Consider the following 16,136-nt stretch of genomic DNA (forward strand, 5'->3'; position numbering starts at 1 on the left):
ACATGCGCTATTTTGAACATGTTTTTGAAAAAATAATATTTTCTAACAAATATTTTCATTGTTTTAAGGCAACAAAATTATGATATACCGTAGACTGACATGTGACTTAAGTCGTGTTTTGTGGAAAATTTGGGAATGTAATCTAATCATTGTTAACTGCTCGAAATCCAAAACAGAGCAGTTTTTACAATTTTTGATTATAATCACATTAAATCGTCTCTTGGCTTGAGTCACGCACAGGTCGTAGGTGTATCCAACACATTAAAACACTTCATACACTGAGAAAAAAAGAGGCTACGATTAACTTTTTTTCTCAGAACTTTAACACTTTTTAGGTGTAAAAATATATCAACATTTTTTAATGTTAATTTTGCACCTTATTAAGGGTAAAATTAACATGAAAAAGAGTAACTTTAACCCCTAATACACCTAAAAAGGGTAATATTTACACCGATTTCAGATCAATTCTTCAGGGTAAAATAAACATTTCCGGAATGTTATTTTAACTTTTTCGGATTTCTCTCAGTGTAGAGCTTTCAAAGTCTCACTGAGCTTCAATTTTATCCTGTTCTCGATTTTACTACGACAAGTTGTCGTATGACATTGCCATATTAGTATAGAATACCCCTACTACTGGGTTGAAACGATAAATTTTCGATACTATCGAGTCGATAAACTGTATCGATAAATCTGTATATGTTAGATTTAGCGAATGACGAATTTTTAAACATTTTATTGAATCCCAAGTGTTCAATCGCTAATCAAGCTTATGAATATACACTAGGGTGTTTCAAAAAAAAATTTATATCTTTTTGGCCCGGCCGGAAAATTAATCTATATGATGAAACAATTAAATGCTTCTTAGATATGAAAAATATCGGACGTCGTTTAGAGGTGCTCCAAGGCCAGTTTATATAAAGTGAAAAATCTCGAAAATTCATAAATTCGCCTGGAATAAATTTCTGTACGGAAAACTACTGAGAATTTTATCTTTTTTTGAAACACCCTAATATACACAGTAAAAAATGTGTAAAATTTTACTACTATAATAGTGCAAAATCGACCATTTTAGTTGTTTAATTTAAAAATGTTTAAAAAATGCACAACATTTTGGTAATTTATTGTCACGTGATTGAATATTACCACTATTATAGTTGGAAAATTTTCAACAATGTTGTTTAATTTGAAAATGTGTAAATTTTTAACACTATAATAATGTGAAATCGGATAAATTAATTATTTAATTGCGATCTGTGTAAATTTTTTCACTGTTATAATCATAAATATTTTTCAACAATGTTTCGTGATTTAAAACAGTTTAACAAATTCTAAAAATTACCACTACTATATTATGATTAATTTTTTTTACATTATTATAGTGTGAAAAAATACAAAACTTTATGGTACTTTTTGTCACATGATCAAAAATTAACACTATTACACTTTGATCATAATTTTTAACACTATCATAGTGTGAAGCCTTGTGTGTTTCAACCAAATTAGTTGAATTTTTAAACAAAAATTGTGTAAAAATTGTTGAATTTCCAATTAAGACTTATACTTCAGTCGAGATGCTTTTCATTGGGCAAAAGTCATATAGAACATCAAATATTTATGTATATGCATAATAAGTATATCGTGAAGATCCGAGCATCAAATGTAATCATTTCGCATTAGGGGGGATCCCGAGTACAGGAAAAACCAATAAAAATGTCTAAAAAGGCAAAAAAAATCAAAATCTTCGAAATGAAAAGGAAATTCAACAATAAACAGAATTCAACAATTTTTGAATTTACACATAAAAATTCAACAATTTTTAAATTCAACAATTGCAAATTCAACATCTTGAAATTGAACAACTTTAAATTAAACAATTTTAAATTAAACACTTTTTCCAAATTTAACACTATAATAGTGGTGTGAAAGATTACACACTATAATAGTCTTAATTTTTTTTACTGTGTGGACTCTAGATCTAGACAATAGAGAAACACGTACCGTAGATGTGGGTCACTTGATATCCCTGCTTCCACAAGTTTTTCTGGTATAAAACTTATCCTGAAATGCTATAATTAAAGAAAAGCTCACGAAAAGCAGGTTTGCAGTGCAATCACCCTCGGAGTGCATGCTCACCCTCATCTACGGCAATGCAAAACTAGTTTTAGGACATAGCTGAAACAGCATAAAAGTCCCCGCAAGTTTGAACATTTCGCAAAACTGATACGCTTAGTATCATTTTGTTTCAGAACCTATCATTAACTCACCAAAATACTTTGAAATAGGTTCACCAAAAGCACTAGTGCTTTTGTCTCTTTTTACATTTCAGCAAAGATCACAAATGCATGATAACTATTATTCCTTTCACACTGCAAAGACATATGAAAAGCTCAAAATGCAGGGTAGTTTTCAAGCATAATAAACACTTTCATCAGACCACGCAATAGCTGTTGAACTTTCACAAAATTTTATAAAATTTCTGAAAATATATTTCATTAAACTGCAGTATAATGCCATGTTATTTGATAACATAACTCTAAAACTAAAATTGCTGTGATTCTATGACTCGTATTCTTATATTCCTATCATATACTATTATGTATTCTTTCTTCGGAAAGTTTCAAAAGTGAAGTGAAGTGGAATAAACAAGTCCACATTTGGATATCTCACCAAACAGAATTTATCCAAAGTCCATATGGATATAAATCGAACAGGGAAACACAAAATATAAATGTCAAGTTATTTGATAAATGGACTACAATGCGACACAGCCTGAGAAAGTTTTTCCCTTAGTATTTGGAAAAGTCCGATAAGTCATGATTCAGCACTTTGCATGGGCAGACTATTTTCTTCCTTTTTTTAAATTTCATATCTCTATTCACAACTGATTTAGGTCGATGTCTTTTTCATGGAAAATAGAGCGAATTTATAACAATGGCCGTTAGTGGAAGTTATTTGATTGCTTTTGCTTTTCTTGTATCTTTCTTAAAGGGAAGTATCGGGGGGGGGGGGGGGGGGGGGGCGGGTGTGGAAAGAAAAGGAAGAAATATGCTCGTGATGGCTCATAGAGGCAAGGAAAACTCACAGATTGTTTTCCACCTCCAAGTTGGGAAAATTCTTCCCCAAAACACATTTGCCAGCAGATGAAACATAATGGGACAAACGAGGGAAATATTGAATTCTCATTGAATGCTTCCGCATGTAAGTCAATGAGATGTGCTGATGGGATGAAGAACGGCTCCAAATGGGGGGAACGTGGGATGCTACTGGTACCTAAGCCCAGGAAACAATCGATGTCAATCATAAATAGCAGCTGAAGAATGCGCGCGTTGTCAGTGACCTCAATCTATTCATCCCTCTCGCAATGTCTAAATTGAACGCTACCGACACTCGATTGTGCCAATCAATTGAAAATGCGGCTTCAAAGGGTAAATAGCTGGGTAGAGAAATGTCAGAATGCGAAGGGAATACGAAATGAGAAGGATTCTGGGACATGCAGAAGAAATTCAACTTTTTTCCTTACGTCTTACAAGGCTAAATTCAAATCGCATATACATATAGGTATTCTCATTTGAAACACAGATGTTTTTCATTTTCTTCCCCAAATGGACTCTCTATGTTGGTTTGAAAAACAACCCATTTATTTATCCAATCAACTAAGCTAAACCATAATACAAAATACTTGTAGGGGGACCTGGGGCAAAATGTAACAAAATGATTTCTCGATGTTTCCCAGAAGATTTCAAAGACTAGGTCAGTTTATCTTGAAGAATTTTCAAAAAGTTGATTTTGGTGAAAAGAAAAGCAGAAAAGGCGAACTGATGATAATTGAACCAATTACATGTCACATGGTGCAAATTTATATTTAAATTCCGTCTAGGGTCGGAGGAACGTCTGTTCGACAGGGAACCCCTATTGACACTTTTGTCAAAATGTTGAAAATTATTTAATGTATCTAGTAAAATATAAGTAATATAACGTTTTTTCTGTAATATACCTTTTACTATAAACAGAGATGTTCAAATTTCATATCCCAAATGGTACAGAGTAGGGTGTCAATAGGTGCTGACACGAGTTCTTAAAGTGTCAATAGACGTTCCTTTCACCCTAATACTTAAATTTTTAAAAATAAATTGGTGAAATTTGATGATAACAAGAAAAATAATTCAAAAAGAATACCATTTTTTTTATATTTTATTTCCCATTTAAGCTTTAAGGAGGCTCATGAAGGCGGTCTGGGCCTAATTTTGAATCCCAGTATTTTTTTTTTATTTTTAAACATTTATCTTGTCAGATTTTGATCAACTTTCTTCTTAATTTCCACGTTATGTCACATCTAAAATATTACGGTTAAACCTGCATTGACTTTAAGTTTATTTTCATTTCCTTTTAAACATTATGCTGGTAAAGTCGTAATTTTTAAACCTGAAATAAATGCTTATTAAGTTTATAAAGGGTTTCAACCTAGAGATTTAGCTTAGTTTCCGAAGACCCTAAATCCTGAAAACAAACAATTTTATTGGATCTAATGGATCACTTGCCCTTAATATACAATCTTAACTCGAAATTTTCTCAAAAACCTGAATATCTCATACGCGAAAATCTCAAAAAGGACAAAATTCTGAACGCCAAAATCTGGAAAGCCAAAACCCCGAATAGACCAAATCCCGTTAATCCAAAATCCGGAAAACCAAAATTCCGGAAAGTCAAACATACGCGCTTGTTGGTGGAAAAAACCGGTGGCAGCCATAATTCCGAAAGCCAAAATCCCGAAAGTCAAAATCCCGAAAGCCAAAATCCCGAATGTTCAAAATCCTGATAGGGATGAAATTATATGGTGGAAAATGTTTAGAATAATTTCCCAAGACATAGAAGATTTCCCTTTGCCTCCAGCAAGCGCGAATGCAATCGTGGTAGTAACTATGACACTTTTAAGAATTCGGGATTTTGGTTTTCGGTATTTTGGCGTTCGGGAATTAAGCTTTCGGGATTTTGGCTTTCGGGATTTTGACCGGGACCCGGCAAAAACAAATAGTCTGGTTTTTGGAAAACAATTAATTTGTGATTTTGGATTTGGGGATTTTCGGTTTTTGAGATTTTAGCTTTTCTGGATTTTGTTTTTTCAGAATAATTATGGCTTTTCGAGATTTTAACCCTTTCGGGATCGGGACTGCAACCCATTTGGGATTTTTGCTTTCGGGATTTTGACAGGCATAGGATTGTTAGGACTGAAGCCTAAAAAGATACAAACGCATTCAAGTTGCGGTTCATCAATTTTCATCTAGATTCTTGTAATTGATATTTTTATAGATCAACACGGATCTTCCGATCTTCTACATACGATTTACATATTTACAATGGCTGCTTCATCATAAATTTGTGTATTTTAAAATATCAAGTATTTGAATTCTTTAGCTTAAAACGAATCTTTTATTTTAAATTCCGAATCTTCGTTTTCAATTTTATTCTTTTAAAGTTCAAGTAATTCTCATAGAAACCGTTTTTTAGAATTTTTACAAAGCAAAATTAAAAAATCGAAGAACTGTAGAAAAATCCAATAACTTCGAATATTTGAATTTTAAATTTTTATTTTGAAATTGAAAATTTGTAATTTGTTTGATAATATCCATAACCTCGAATATTTCTTTAGGCTGGGGCACAGATAATGGTTAAGATCGATGTTAGGGGCATGTCGTAGCGACGTAGTAAAACAATTGAATTTCAAATGACTTGAAAGTTTATTCTACCAAAACGCTATAAGATGTTCATTAGTCTGATTGATTTAGTCTGAGAATTTCCAAGATGAACCGTATGGCTTAGTTGTTCGGATAGTCAGTGGGATTAGTAGTAGTAGTTGTAGGGGTAGTGAGCTCCGTAGGTGCGGAGTCCGAAGTGTCCTGGGTAGAGGGTTCTGTAGGCATATGGGGTGCCGCCAATGTAAGACAGAGGAGTGCCGATGACGCGGGCAGTGTGGACGAAACCTGGCTCAGGAGCGGCCAAGCACACGGCGAACAGGCAGACAACGAAGAAGAACTGAAAGGACAAGAGGATAAAACAATTTTAGTCCCTCCACAGACTCAGCACAACTTTTCCCTCAAACTCACAATAGCCTTCATGGTTATTGTTATTTGGGTGGTTGTTATGACTTGATTCACTTCAAAGCACAAAACTCAACTGTGATTTCCCCAAGATATTCCTCTGGGTTTTATACTCACCGTCCAGACACTCCAGTCGCATGCAAAAGTCACCAAACAGAGCTTCAGCTCTGGGAAACTGGATTTCACTGCAAATGATTGAGTCAATTTCTGGTTTTCTCACATTACGGAAATTCAATTTGATGCCCATATCTTTGGACATTACACATAGAACTTCCAAACAATGTCGAGGCACATTCTTGTATTTGACGTATTGTGTGAAATATTTTCATAAAGGAAATTGAATTACATCCCTTGCTGCGTATTAAACTCTTGAATTAGAACTTTCACAGTTCTTAAAGTTACAGTCATTAAAAATTGATCTAGAATGCATTTTCTTGATCTAAATTTGCGTACAGAAGTTAGAGTTTTAATTTATATATGTAATTTATATAGATATATATATATAATTTATATAGAGTTTTAATAATATTTAATTAAAAAGATAATATTGGAAAATTCTAAAAACTCAGTAAAAATAACTCGTTTAATAAAATTTAAGACAAATTAATTAAAAACACGATTATTATATGATTTCATTATAAATTTAAAGTTCATTTTTTTTAAATATAAAAAAAATAAATAAACCATATATAATTCAATTTTGAAAAGCATAATCGTATGTGATACAATTGGAACGATTAAACTTACTGCAATAGTCGACTAACCAACTCTAATCAAAATTACTTTTGCAAAAAGTTCTTTTTACCTCTAAACCGTATCAAATGCTTCTTGAGAATTTTATACTTAAGGGGTTATGTGGGTCACGAAAAATAAAAAAAAACAGAAAATTGTTTTTAATTTTTTTTTCTACATAATAAAAAAATACTTTTAGGTTTTAGAAACTTTTAGGTTTATAAAAGTAGAACATTTAAGTATCATTCTCTGAAATTTTCATTTAACAATTTCAAAAACTCAGTCATTATGACTTGATTTTTGAAAACCTTATTTGAAAAAAAACTTACCTCCCGCTGGATAAAATTACTCAGAGTAAATTCATCTAAAGTAAAAAAAACTCAAGTAGGGTAGACGGGGGTATTATCGATCAGTTAAGGAAATGATCACCTTCAACAGACAAAAAACCATATATACATTCGTATTTTTGAACTGAAAACTTCTTATAGTCAATCTTGCAGATGTCCTCTACAAGATCGACCACTCGTATTCTTGATATATTTTTTTCGGAGTGGTTTAAAACACGAAAAACTTTTCGAAGTGCATTTGCATGTAATATCGATCAAGGAAAAAATGGGTTTTATAAATACCAACAGGGAATGTGAATATGTATTTTATATTTTCATCTATGAAATCTTCCGATGTAAGCTTCAATTCTTACTTCGTTTCCAATATTTATACCAATTGTATAGATAAGAAGCGCACAAACTATTCAATTCACTGACAAAACTGACCGTATTTGCTTAAGACAAATAGCAACAAAGTGAATTTTTGGAATGCTACTATTGTAATTTTATGCATACATTTTTAAAAATCACTTTTCTTGTGCAAATATTATCGGAAAAAATTGCGAAATTTTTTATTTGACAACGTGAAACATAAAATAATTAAAAAATCATATAATAATTAAAGTTCATGTGGAAAAATTATTTTTTTTATCCATCAATTGGATGAGAAGTCGATATTACGAGCATCGCTTGATCGATATTAGGAGCGTTTTGGTAATACCAGCGTCTACCCTATTTCCTTAAGTTGATGAGTTCAGGTGAAATTTTTATACAAAAATATGCTTTATTTTAATCTTTATGGATCACGTAACCCTTTAATCTGTAGCCAAAAAGATTAACTTCGAAAATTTCTTTAATCGTTGAACATATAACGCAGAGTCAGCATGTTTGATATACTTTTTTATGTTTTGATATTAAGGCATTATTACCAAAATTCAGAAAATTATCTTGAAATGTTGTATAGCGCTTAGTATAAGTCACTAATATTGATTTAATTAAAACAAATCGATTAGTGTTGTTATCACATTTATTTAGATAATCAAAGAATAATTCACCGCATCTCAAAGGTGCAGGCTCTCCGCTATCTTGCTAGTAAAAATAAAAAATAACAAAAAAAGCAAATTCAATAATTTTTTGAATCCAAAACCATTCTTTTTTAATATTTCTCAAAATTTAAAAATTCACTTAATTTAAAATTTCGCACAAATTTAAAATTTGTGACTTTTTTATTTAGTTTTAAATAAAATTTAAAATATTTAAAAGCGGTGTTAAACAAAAAATAGTTTATGGTCATCGGAAACCAAAATTTGATCATGCAGCTACAAAATTCGAAACTTCAAAAGTAATTAACTTATCTTGCAATTTTAAAAATTGAAAGTAACAAGTTTTCAATGATGACGAACTGGCGCAATGTACCTTGAGAGGGACTTTCCGGGTGGTTCCAGAGGAGAAAAGTGTTTTCATCTTAGGGTGAACTTTTTCACTGGCGAACACCGGAAAGTGCCTCTCAGAGTATCAAGTTTTTTTTTTATTTCATTTGCAAATATTTGAAGAATTTTTTCAAAGATTTATGGTTTTTTTTCCAATGTAAAAATTTATTAATTTTCGATTTTGGCAAAAATCAGTGGGGTGACATTAGCTCTGAAAAATGCGACCGATTTTAGTGTAAATTTGTCCCTGTTTTCATACACATCTCACGAGATATCTCCAAAATTACGTAGGTTGCCAATTTGGGGTTTTCGGTTGCCCCTTCGTCATTAAAATGGCTTTTATTTTGTATTTTTTATTTTTTGCTAATTCATACTACACTGACAGAAAACAGCTAATAAACCCAAAAGTTTTTTCGGCACGCTAGAAACATATGGGAAACATAGGAAATGTCATGCCCCTGGCAAAAATAATTTAAAATTATTACAAAAATCGTGCTTAGTCCGAGGCACTATGTTATATTACAGAATTTTGTAGGAGAGACCGGGACAGTATTAGCCACATATATTGTGAGATAGTGATATCTTATAGTATGCCTTCGAAAGAATATTGAGGAAACCATTCTTTATTCTGAATATATACTTCCCTTACTCTTCATTGCAATATTTATCAGCCCCATACAAACATTATTTGTACAAATTACGCAATTACGCAAATTACGCAAATTACGCAATGAAAAATTTCATTTTGTGGCTCTTCTACCCCAGTCTCCCCTATGAAGCGCATAATTTAAACATTTCACATTTTAAATGAAACACTGCCCTTTTAAAACATAACGAAACTTTGAAAAATCAAAAAAAAAAAACAAGACCAATATGCAAGAAAAACAATTAAAATTCTAAAGAAAAAAGTTAAAGGTTCATTCTTTGTTCTGGGATTATTTTTAAAACACGTTCGTTTGTGATATTTATTTCTTGTGTTATCAATCAACTTTCTGTACAACGAGAAGTCTAAAATCCGGCTTTAGATTCAGATTTATGACGCAATGTTGGTCAGTAGAGAGTGCCTAAAATTGACGCATTGGGATACACATCCCTGGGGCACTTTATGACTTCAGCTTGTGTAGCTGAACTTTGTCTTCCCAAATTGTGATTTGTGTCATTACATTCCAATTTCTGTCCATCATTCCTCTGAGTCTTTTGCTTTTATGGTATGTAATTACGTGTTTGTTTTGCCTTTCTGTATTTGAGGTGTAAATTCAATAAGAAATTTATTGATAGAGGGTGTGAATGTGTGAATTAAATCAATGTGTTAGGAGTAAATAGTGTCTAGAAAAATGGAAAAAAGGTTCTACGGGAGTGGCTTCTTGAATTAACCAGAAGAGAAATGTTTTTTTCTCACTCCTTTTTGCTACTTCACATGGCAAAAAGGTCAACAATGTGCTAGGCAGAAAGCTCTAAAGGCCACTATTGTTGGGCTATGTCTCGAGAAGTAAGTAATTAATAGCACTCGTTCGTGTATCCACTCCATAGACTCATCATAGAGCAGTGAATAGAGCTAGGTCATCGATAGGACAATCAATAAACATTGGGAACACTATATCTAACATTGAGTTTTGAAATAGTTACACAGAATCATTCGTTTGATAAAGGGGGATGAAAATGATTCAGCCCCATTTCAGCACCATAAGTCTCTGTGGATTATTGTCCTTGGCCCGTCCACAAGCATCCTCCTTTTGCCAGACAAATGAAAGGAGACCACCAGATAATGATGATGGCAAATATCAGCCTGTCAATTCACTTGACTCCTTTTGCAGACATACTGCGGGAGACACAAACAGTCAATTGTGATGTCAGATTGATAAATTGTTGTCTGAAGAATTTTTCCGGCAGATTTCTTTAGGTCCTTCACCCAAAGGTCTCGTCACAAATGGAAGGAGTCGAGAAACGATTCTGTCACATTTTTTTCCCCTTCTTGCCATCCAGCAAAGGTCACAATCAAAAATTAAAGATTGGCCACAAAAGAACCAAAATCGAAACTTTCTTATGATGCCAAGAGGAACCAGAACACAATAGAACAAAATAAATTGTTAAACAAAGGACAATGGGCAAAATAGTCTAACCTTTCGCCACGAATTAGACCTATACCATCGAATAGGTATTGGCGCAAAGGTAACAACTATTGTTCCGGGACCAACCTCAAAAGTATGTAGAAAAAGCACTAGAGCATAAAACATAGGGGAAAGGCTCATAATTTTGGACAGTTTCTAAATTTGGACACTTTGAGGGTAAAATTGGACACTAAAAATAAAGTGATTAAAATTATGAATTTTTATTCTAAAATTTGATGAATGATGAATTCTATCTAAATATTTGTTCTTTTTGGAAGATTTTAAAACTAAATACGTTGAATTTTGAATATGATTTGATTTAAAATTGCTTTGTTGAAAATTCAGTGTGAGCAATTGCTTACGAGAAATATGACAGAACTTCGTGTTTACTTCAGTCTTATTTAGCTGTGGTGAAGTACTAACAATTCTTCCTCGCTGTTTTTCAGTGATATTATTAAATATTCATTGAATATTGTGTTGATTCACATTAATGGTGATTTGTACATTTGACCTGAAGTGAGATTTGCCTTGTGAATTACGTTTTTCGTGTGAAAATTGGGCAATTTTCTAAGAGGTTCACCAGTGAGGTGATAATCCTTATTTTGGACAGGTGTTTTTCTCTCGAAATTTCGTAAAGTTTTAGCTTTTGTGATGATTAACTAGGTTGGACAAATGCCTGGAGAAACAAAGGAGTATCATCTCTACGAACGAGATGTAGTGAGAAAAGCCTTGAAAGGCTCCCGAAAAGGCCAGGGAATGAGCGAATCCGCATGTACTTGGAGTACTGAAGTCAACACACTTTAATGAATGATATGGAAAGTTTCCAGGCTTCTTGTGACATTCTACGTTTCCATTACATGAACAGGAAGAGGACTTGGTAAGATCAGTACATGAAATGAAGAACAATGAGCATCCTGTTGAGGCGGATTAGCTGTCCAAATTTACAGCCAAGTTGTCCAAATTAATAACCAAGTTGTCCAAAATAAGAGTCAAATTCACCTCTACATATCTATTTATTTTTAGTAAAAAAAGAAGACGACAAATAGCTAGCCAAGTTTCTAAACAACCCTTCGGAAAATAGAGTAACAAAAAAATCAATTACTATTGAAAATATTGCACTTCAAACTTGGAACACCGATGCTTATAAGCAAACTGGTCAAAATTATGAGCCCTTACCCTATGTGACGTATTTTCTAACAAAACCTCTTTTATACAGTAACGGTTTATGTTTAAATTAATATTGGTTGTTTCAAAGAACAATGTGTAAAGGAAGGCTCAAGGAAGATTTTTCTAGAACAAACCATAGCTTTATTATTTCATTCTCCGTGCAATTTTCCTTATCTTCCTCATAAATCTTCAAAAAAAAATTTGAATATCCCTCAAATTCATTAAAAGGATTGTCCGTAGAGAAATGTCTCCAATGTAGAAATATTTTCTTTGAAAAAATAGTTGAAATCTCTTAAGGTCGAAGGACCCTAGAAGATATCGTTATTCAGAAACTTTGAATAATAAGTTCAGAGTAAAAATATATTAAGATAGTGGCTTCTTTTCTCAACTTTTCTTCTTTCTTTGCCTTTCTTTTCCCATTTTTTCTTCTTTCTTTGGCTCAACTTTTTGTAATTTTTCTTTTTGATAATGACCCCTTTTCAACCCTATGATCTTAACAGGCCTAGCACATTTTCTTAGGAGAATATTTCTGTAAAGGAGACAAAAGAATGCAATACTTTACAAGGAAAATGGAGTAATAGGGAAATAGTTTCTTCTAGGAAATGTTCCTTGAGTTCTCCATTTGAAATCGTTCTTTTACGCCAAAAACTTGCGATACACTGTTATTGAGAAAAAAAGAAAGTTTCATAAAATAGGCCTACCCATTTCTTAAGAATTCTTACTTTAAGATATCATAGAAACTTGACGCGATACACTATAAGTTTCTTCGAGAGATATGCTGAAGACGCACCAAGGACTCCGAAAATACCGGTGGTTTCCCAATACACGAAAAAAGTTTTCGTTTTATTGCCTTACAATGTTCGATGGATTTAAAACAGGACAAGTTTATATGGGAGCTACCAGATGCACAAAATCAGAGGAAAATCTAAAAATATTTATTTAAAGCTTAAGTCGTATGTCGACTTTGAGCTGAATTTCGTTAAGATCGTGCAAGCCGTTTTCGACTAATAAATTGTCAAAGTTGAGAATTTTCATAAGTATATCGTTAATTTCCCAAGGACTGACAGTCCTTTTTGCCTTGGATCTCGATAATTTTTAAGTCATACACTAATACCTACAGAATGGGCCTAGTCCTATCTCTGACGAAGGGTTGGACCAGCTTCTATACATTTCTGCCCATTGTCCTTTAAGATATAACATATTTTATACCGTAATTTAAAATTTTCTAGTAAATGCTTCTCATAATTTAATTAAAATATTGCAGGGAGAAGTGGAGTATTTTTAATTTGAGGCAGCTTTGAAGTTGTGCTTTTTCTCCTATTTTTAAATGGAATTGAGTCTTATCGTGATGTAATTTAGCTTCGCAATTGGTTTGTGGAGCTGACTTACATCATGATAACATCCAGTTTCATTTAAAAATAGAATAAAAAACCCGAAATTTTCTTTTTCATAGAAGAGATTTTAATTTAATTATATTTCATGTTTTCCGAAATTTGAAATTTTCATAAAAATTTATTAATTAAAAAAATATTTATTATTTATTAATAGCTCTGGTAACTTTCAAGGTGCTGAAATTTTTTATAAAATTCAAATTTTTCTCGTAGATTTTTTTAATAAATTGACTTCTCCTAAGCCTTTGTGGAGTGGATGGCCCGAATAATTTATAATATCACTGCGGATTGTCCTTGTTTTTCAAGTAATAGGACCAGATTTTGAATAACATAAATCATCAATAATAATTATATTTTGATTAATGACATCTTTGAAAAAAAAAAGAATTTATCTGTTTTACCAATAAATTTCATAGTCATGTGGACCTTTATTACAACAGCTCTCAAAGGTCTCAAAGTCATTTTAAATCCTGATCTGAATCACAATGTGAAAATTCTATTAAAGTACCTCATATTAAACTCTTGCAAAAAAGTATCTCACTTGAAATCTTTCTGTATTTTACACATAATTTAATTTAAAGAATCAACAACTCATAGCAGTATATTCTTTTAAGGAATTCTGCTTCCGGAAAAAGGAAATATTTTCCTGTTTTCATTATTATTTTAGTACCTCATTAATATTCATTTGGAATTTCTTATTGGTCTTCTTCTCAAGTTTTCTTCTTTTGCAATCTCTAAACTGAAAGAAATGAATTTTTTAGGCACAGACAATTTGAAGCTCTTCAAGCCAATTTATTCAATCAGTTTGCTAACCAGGTGAAAACATCGCCTTTATCTCTGAATCTCATTTCCTCCAGAGTTGTGAGGAAAATTACCTTTGAACTGTTGCAATGAAAAGCAGAAACATCAAACTGAACAAAAAAAAAGTAATGGTTCGTTCACGTGTTCTATCTACTTCAGGTTCAAAAGGGATTGGCAACCGATTCGATGAGCAACGTCTAACACTGAGAATTCATCGAGGTAGAGGGTCAAATATTCACGAGTCACCTCACAGCAATGGAAGCACCCATAGTACATCAACCAACGTGAGTGCTTCACCCGATCGCCACTCCAGATTCTCCACCAGAAACAAACATGAAAAAATTAAAATCTCCGTGAGTTATCCGAGCTCAGAGAATCTCGCCAGTCCCACGAATGCCAATCCCAATGCACTCTATGCCGTGCACTACAGTTCCAATGGCAAGGAGACGAATACCTCCAAGATTTTCCGGGGTGGCAAGGATGGCTTCCTGCAAGTGGTGAAGTCCATGCCGGACATGGACAAGGATGCAGGCAAGTTCAATTCACCACGCACCAGCCGAAAGATGGGCAAGAGGAACATCAAGGCACAGGTAAAGGGGCTTTGCACTGAGAGAGAATAGCACGTTTGGCTGAATCCAACCATTTGCCGTGATACGGGCTAAATAAGATGAAAGAAACACCTAGGGTAAAGTGGTACAAGTTGGACAGTGCAGTGGTAAAATTTGGACAGGGCTTTTTGTCTTAATAAATTTAGTACTTCATTTTTATTTGTATATTTTTAATGCTTTAGTTTTATAATTTGGTTTCTTGCGCTTAAAAACAAATTTTGTACTGTATTTATCAAGAAAAAAGCCATTTCCAACTTGTACCAGCGAATTGTCCAACTTGTAACACTAATTCCAAATTATATCACTTTACCCTATTGACACTTTAATGAATTTATCATGCCATTTATTGAAACTTTCAGTATTGATTTAGGATATGAAATTTGAACATCTCTTTTCATAAGAAAAGGTTTTTATAAGAAAAGGTATAAATTGCATCATTTTGACAACAGTGTCAGTAGGGGTTCCCTGTCGAAGAAGTGTTCCTTTAACCCTAGAAGTACGATAATTCTAAATGTATAAAGTTTGTACAGTGGGACCTCGATAGAGTTTATCTCCAATAGAGTCAACAGCTATTTTTTTACTCTACGGACTCCGATAGAGTCAACTTGGGGCCAAATTGACTCCGATACAGTCAACTTTTCCATTATTATTGAGCTAATAAGCTAATAATATTGTATGCCTTTTTCGAAATTAAAATCAGTTTTGGTGTATCAATGTAACGTTTTTAACACAAGAAAAACAATATTAAGATAAAATTCATATATTAAACCATGTAATCAATTATCGACAAAATAATTTTCTTTTCGAAGACCTTTATCAGAAAGGCTCTTCTATGTGTAGGGGAGACCGGGGAGGTTTGAGACACTTTTCACGTTTTGACTTTGAGACAGTATTCCAAAAAATCACGAGAGTATATTACAATTTTATGCGGTCTATAGGATACCTATGGGAAGGGGCATGAAATTTCCTATGTTTCCCATATGTTTCTAGCGAGCCGAAAAAAATTTTGAGTTTCTTAGCTGTTTTCTGTCATTGTAGAATGAATTAGTAAAAAATACTAATACAAAATAAAAGCCAACTTAATAACGAAGAGGCAACCGAAAACCCTAAATTGGCAATCTATGTAGTTTTGGAGATATCTCGTGAAATGTGTCCGAAAACAGGGAAAAAATTACACTAAAACTGGTCGCATTTTTCAGAGCTAATGTCACCCCCTGCCTATGGGTATTGACTTTATATATATGTACTCGATAAAACTTGGAAAACAACTAAGTTTTTAAAGATAAAACAATTAACTTGACGCTTTGTCCCAAACCTCCCCGATGTGGGGCAGTATGGGACGCAAAAGGAGATGTTTAGGGCGTGTTTTTTCCCGCATAATTTGCATTATTGGAGCGCGTTAATTAATTTTAAGTACTATATTAAAAATATTTCTAATCAAAATAAAAATGTTTAATCTTTTTTCATACTTAGAAATT

At 32.8% G+C, this 16,136-nt stretch overlaps 1 protein-coding gene across 1 annotated transcript in view; it reads left to right on the forward strand.

The window, feature by feature from the left end:
• LOC129799648 (octopamine receptor Oamb) overlaps positions 1 to 16,136 on the forward strand; it is a 187,434-nt gene that overhangs the window by 167,871 nt on the left and 3,427 nt on the right. Inside the window, exon 8 of the mRNA XM_055843724.1 lies at positions 14,210 to 14,640. Within this exon, the coding sequence (XP_055699699.1) occupies positions 14,210 to 14,640 (431 nt within the window). The remainder of the gene's footprint in view (positions 1 to 14,209; positions 14,641 to 16,136) is intronic.

The sequence above is a fragment of the Phlebotomus papatasi genome, chromosome 1, assembly GCF_024763615.1.
Source record: "Phlebotomus papatasi isolate M1 chromosome 1, Ppap_2.1, whole genome shotgun sequence".
NCBI classification, from domain to species: Eukaryota; Metazoa; Arthropoda; class Insecta; order Diptera; family Psychodidae; genus Phlebotomus; species Phlebotomus papatasi.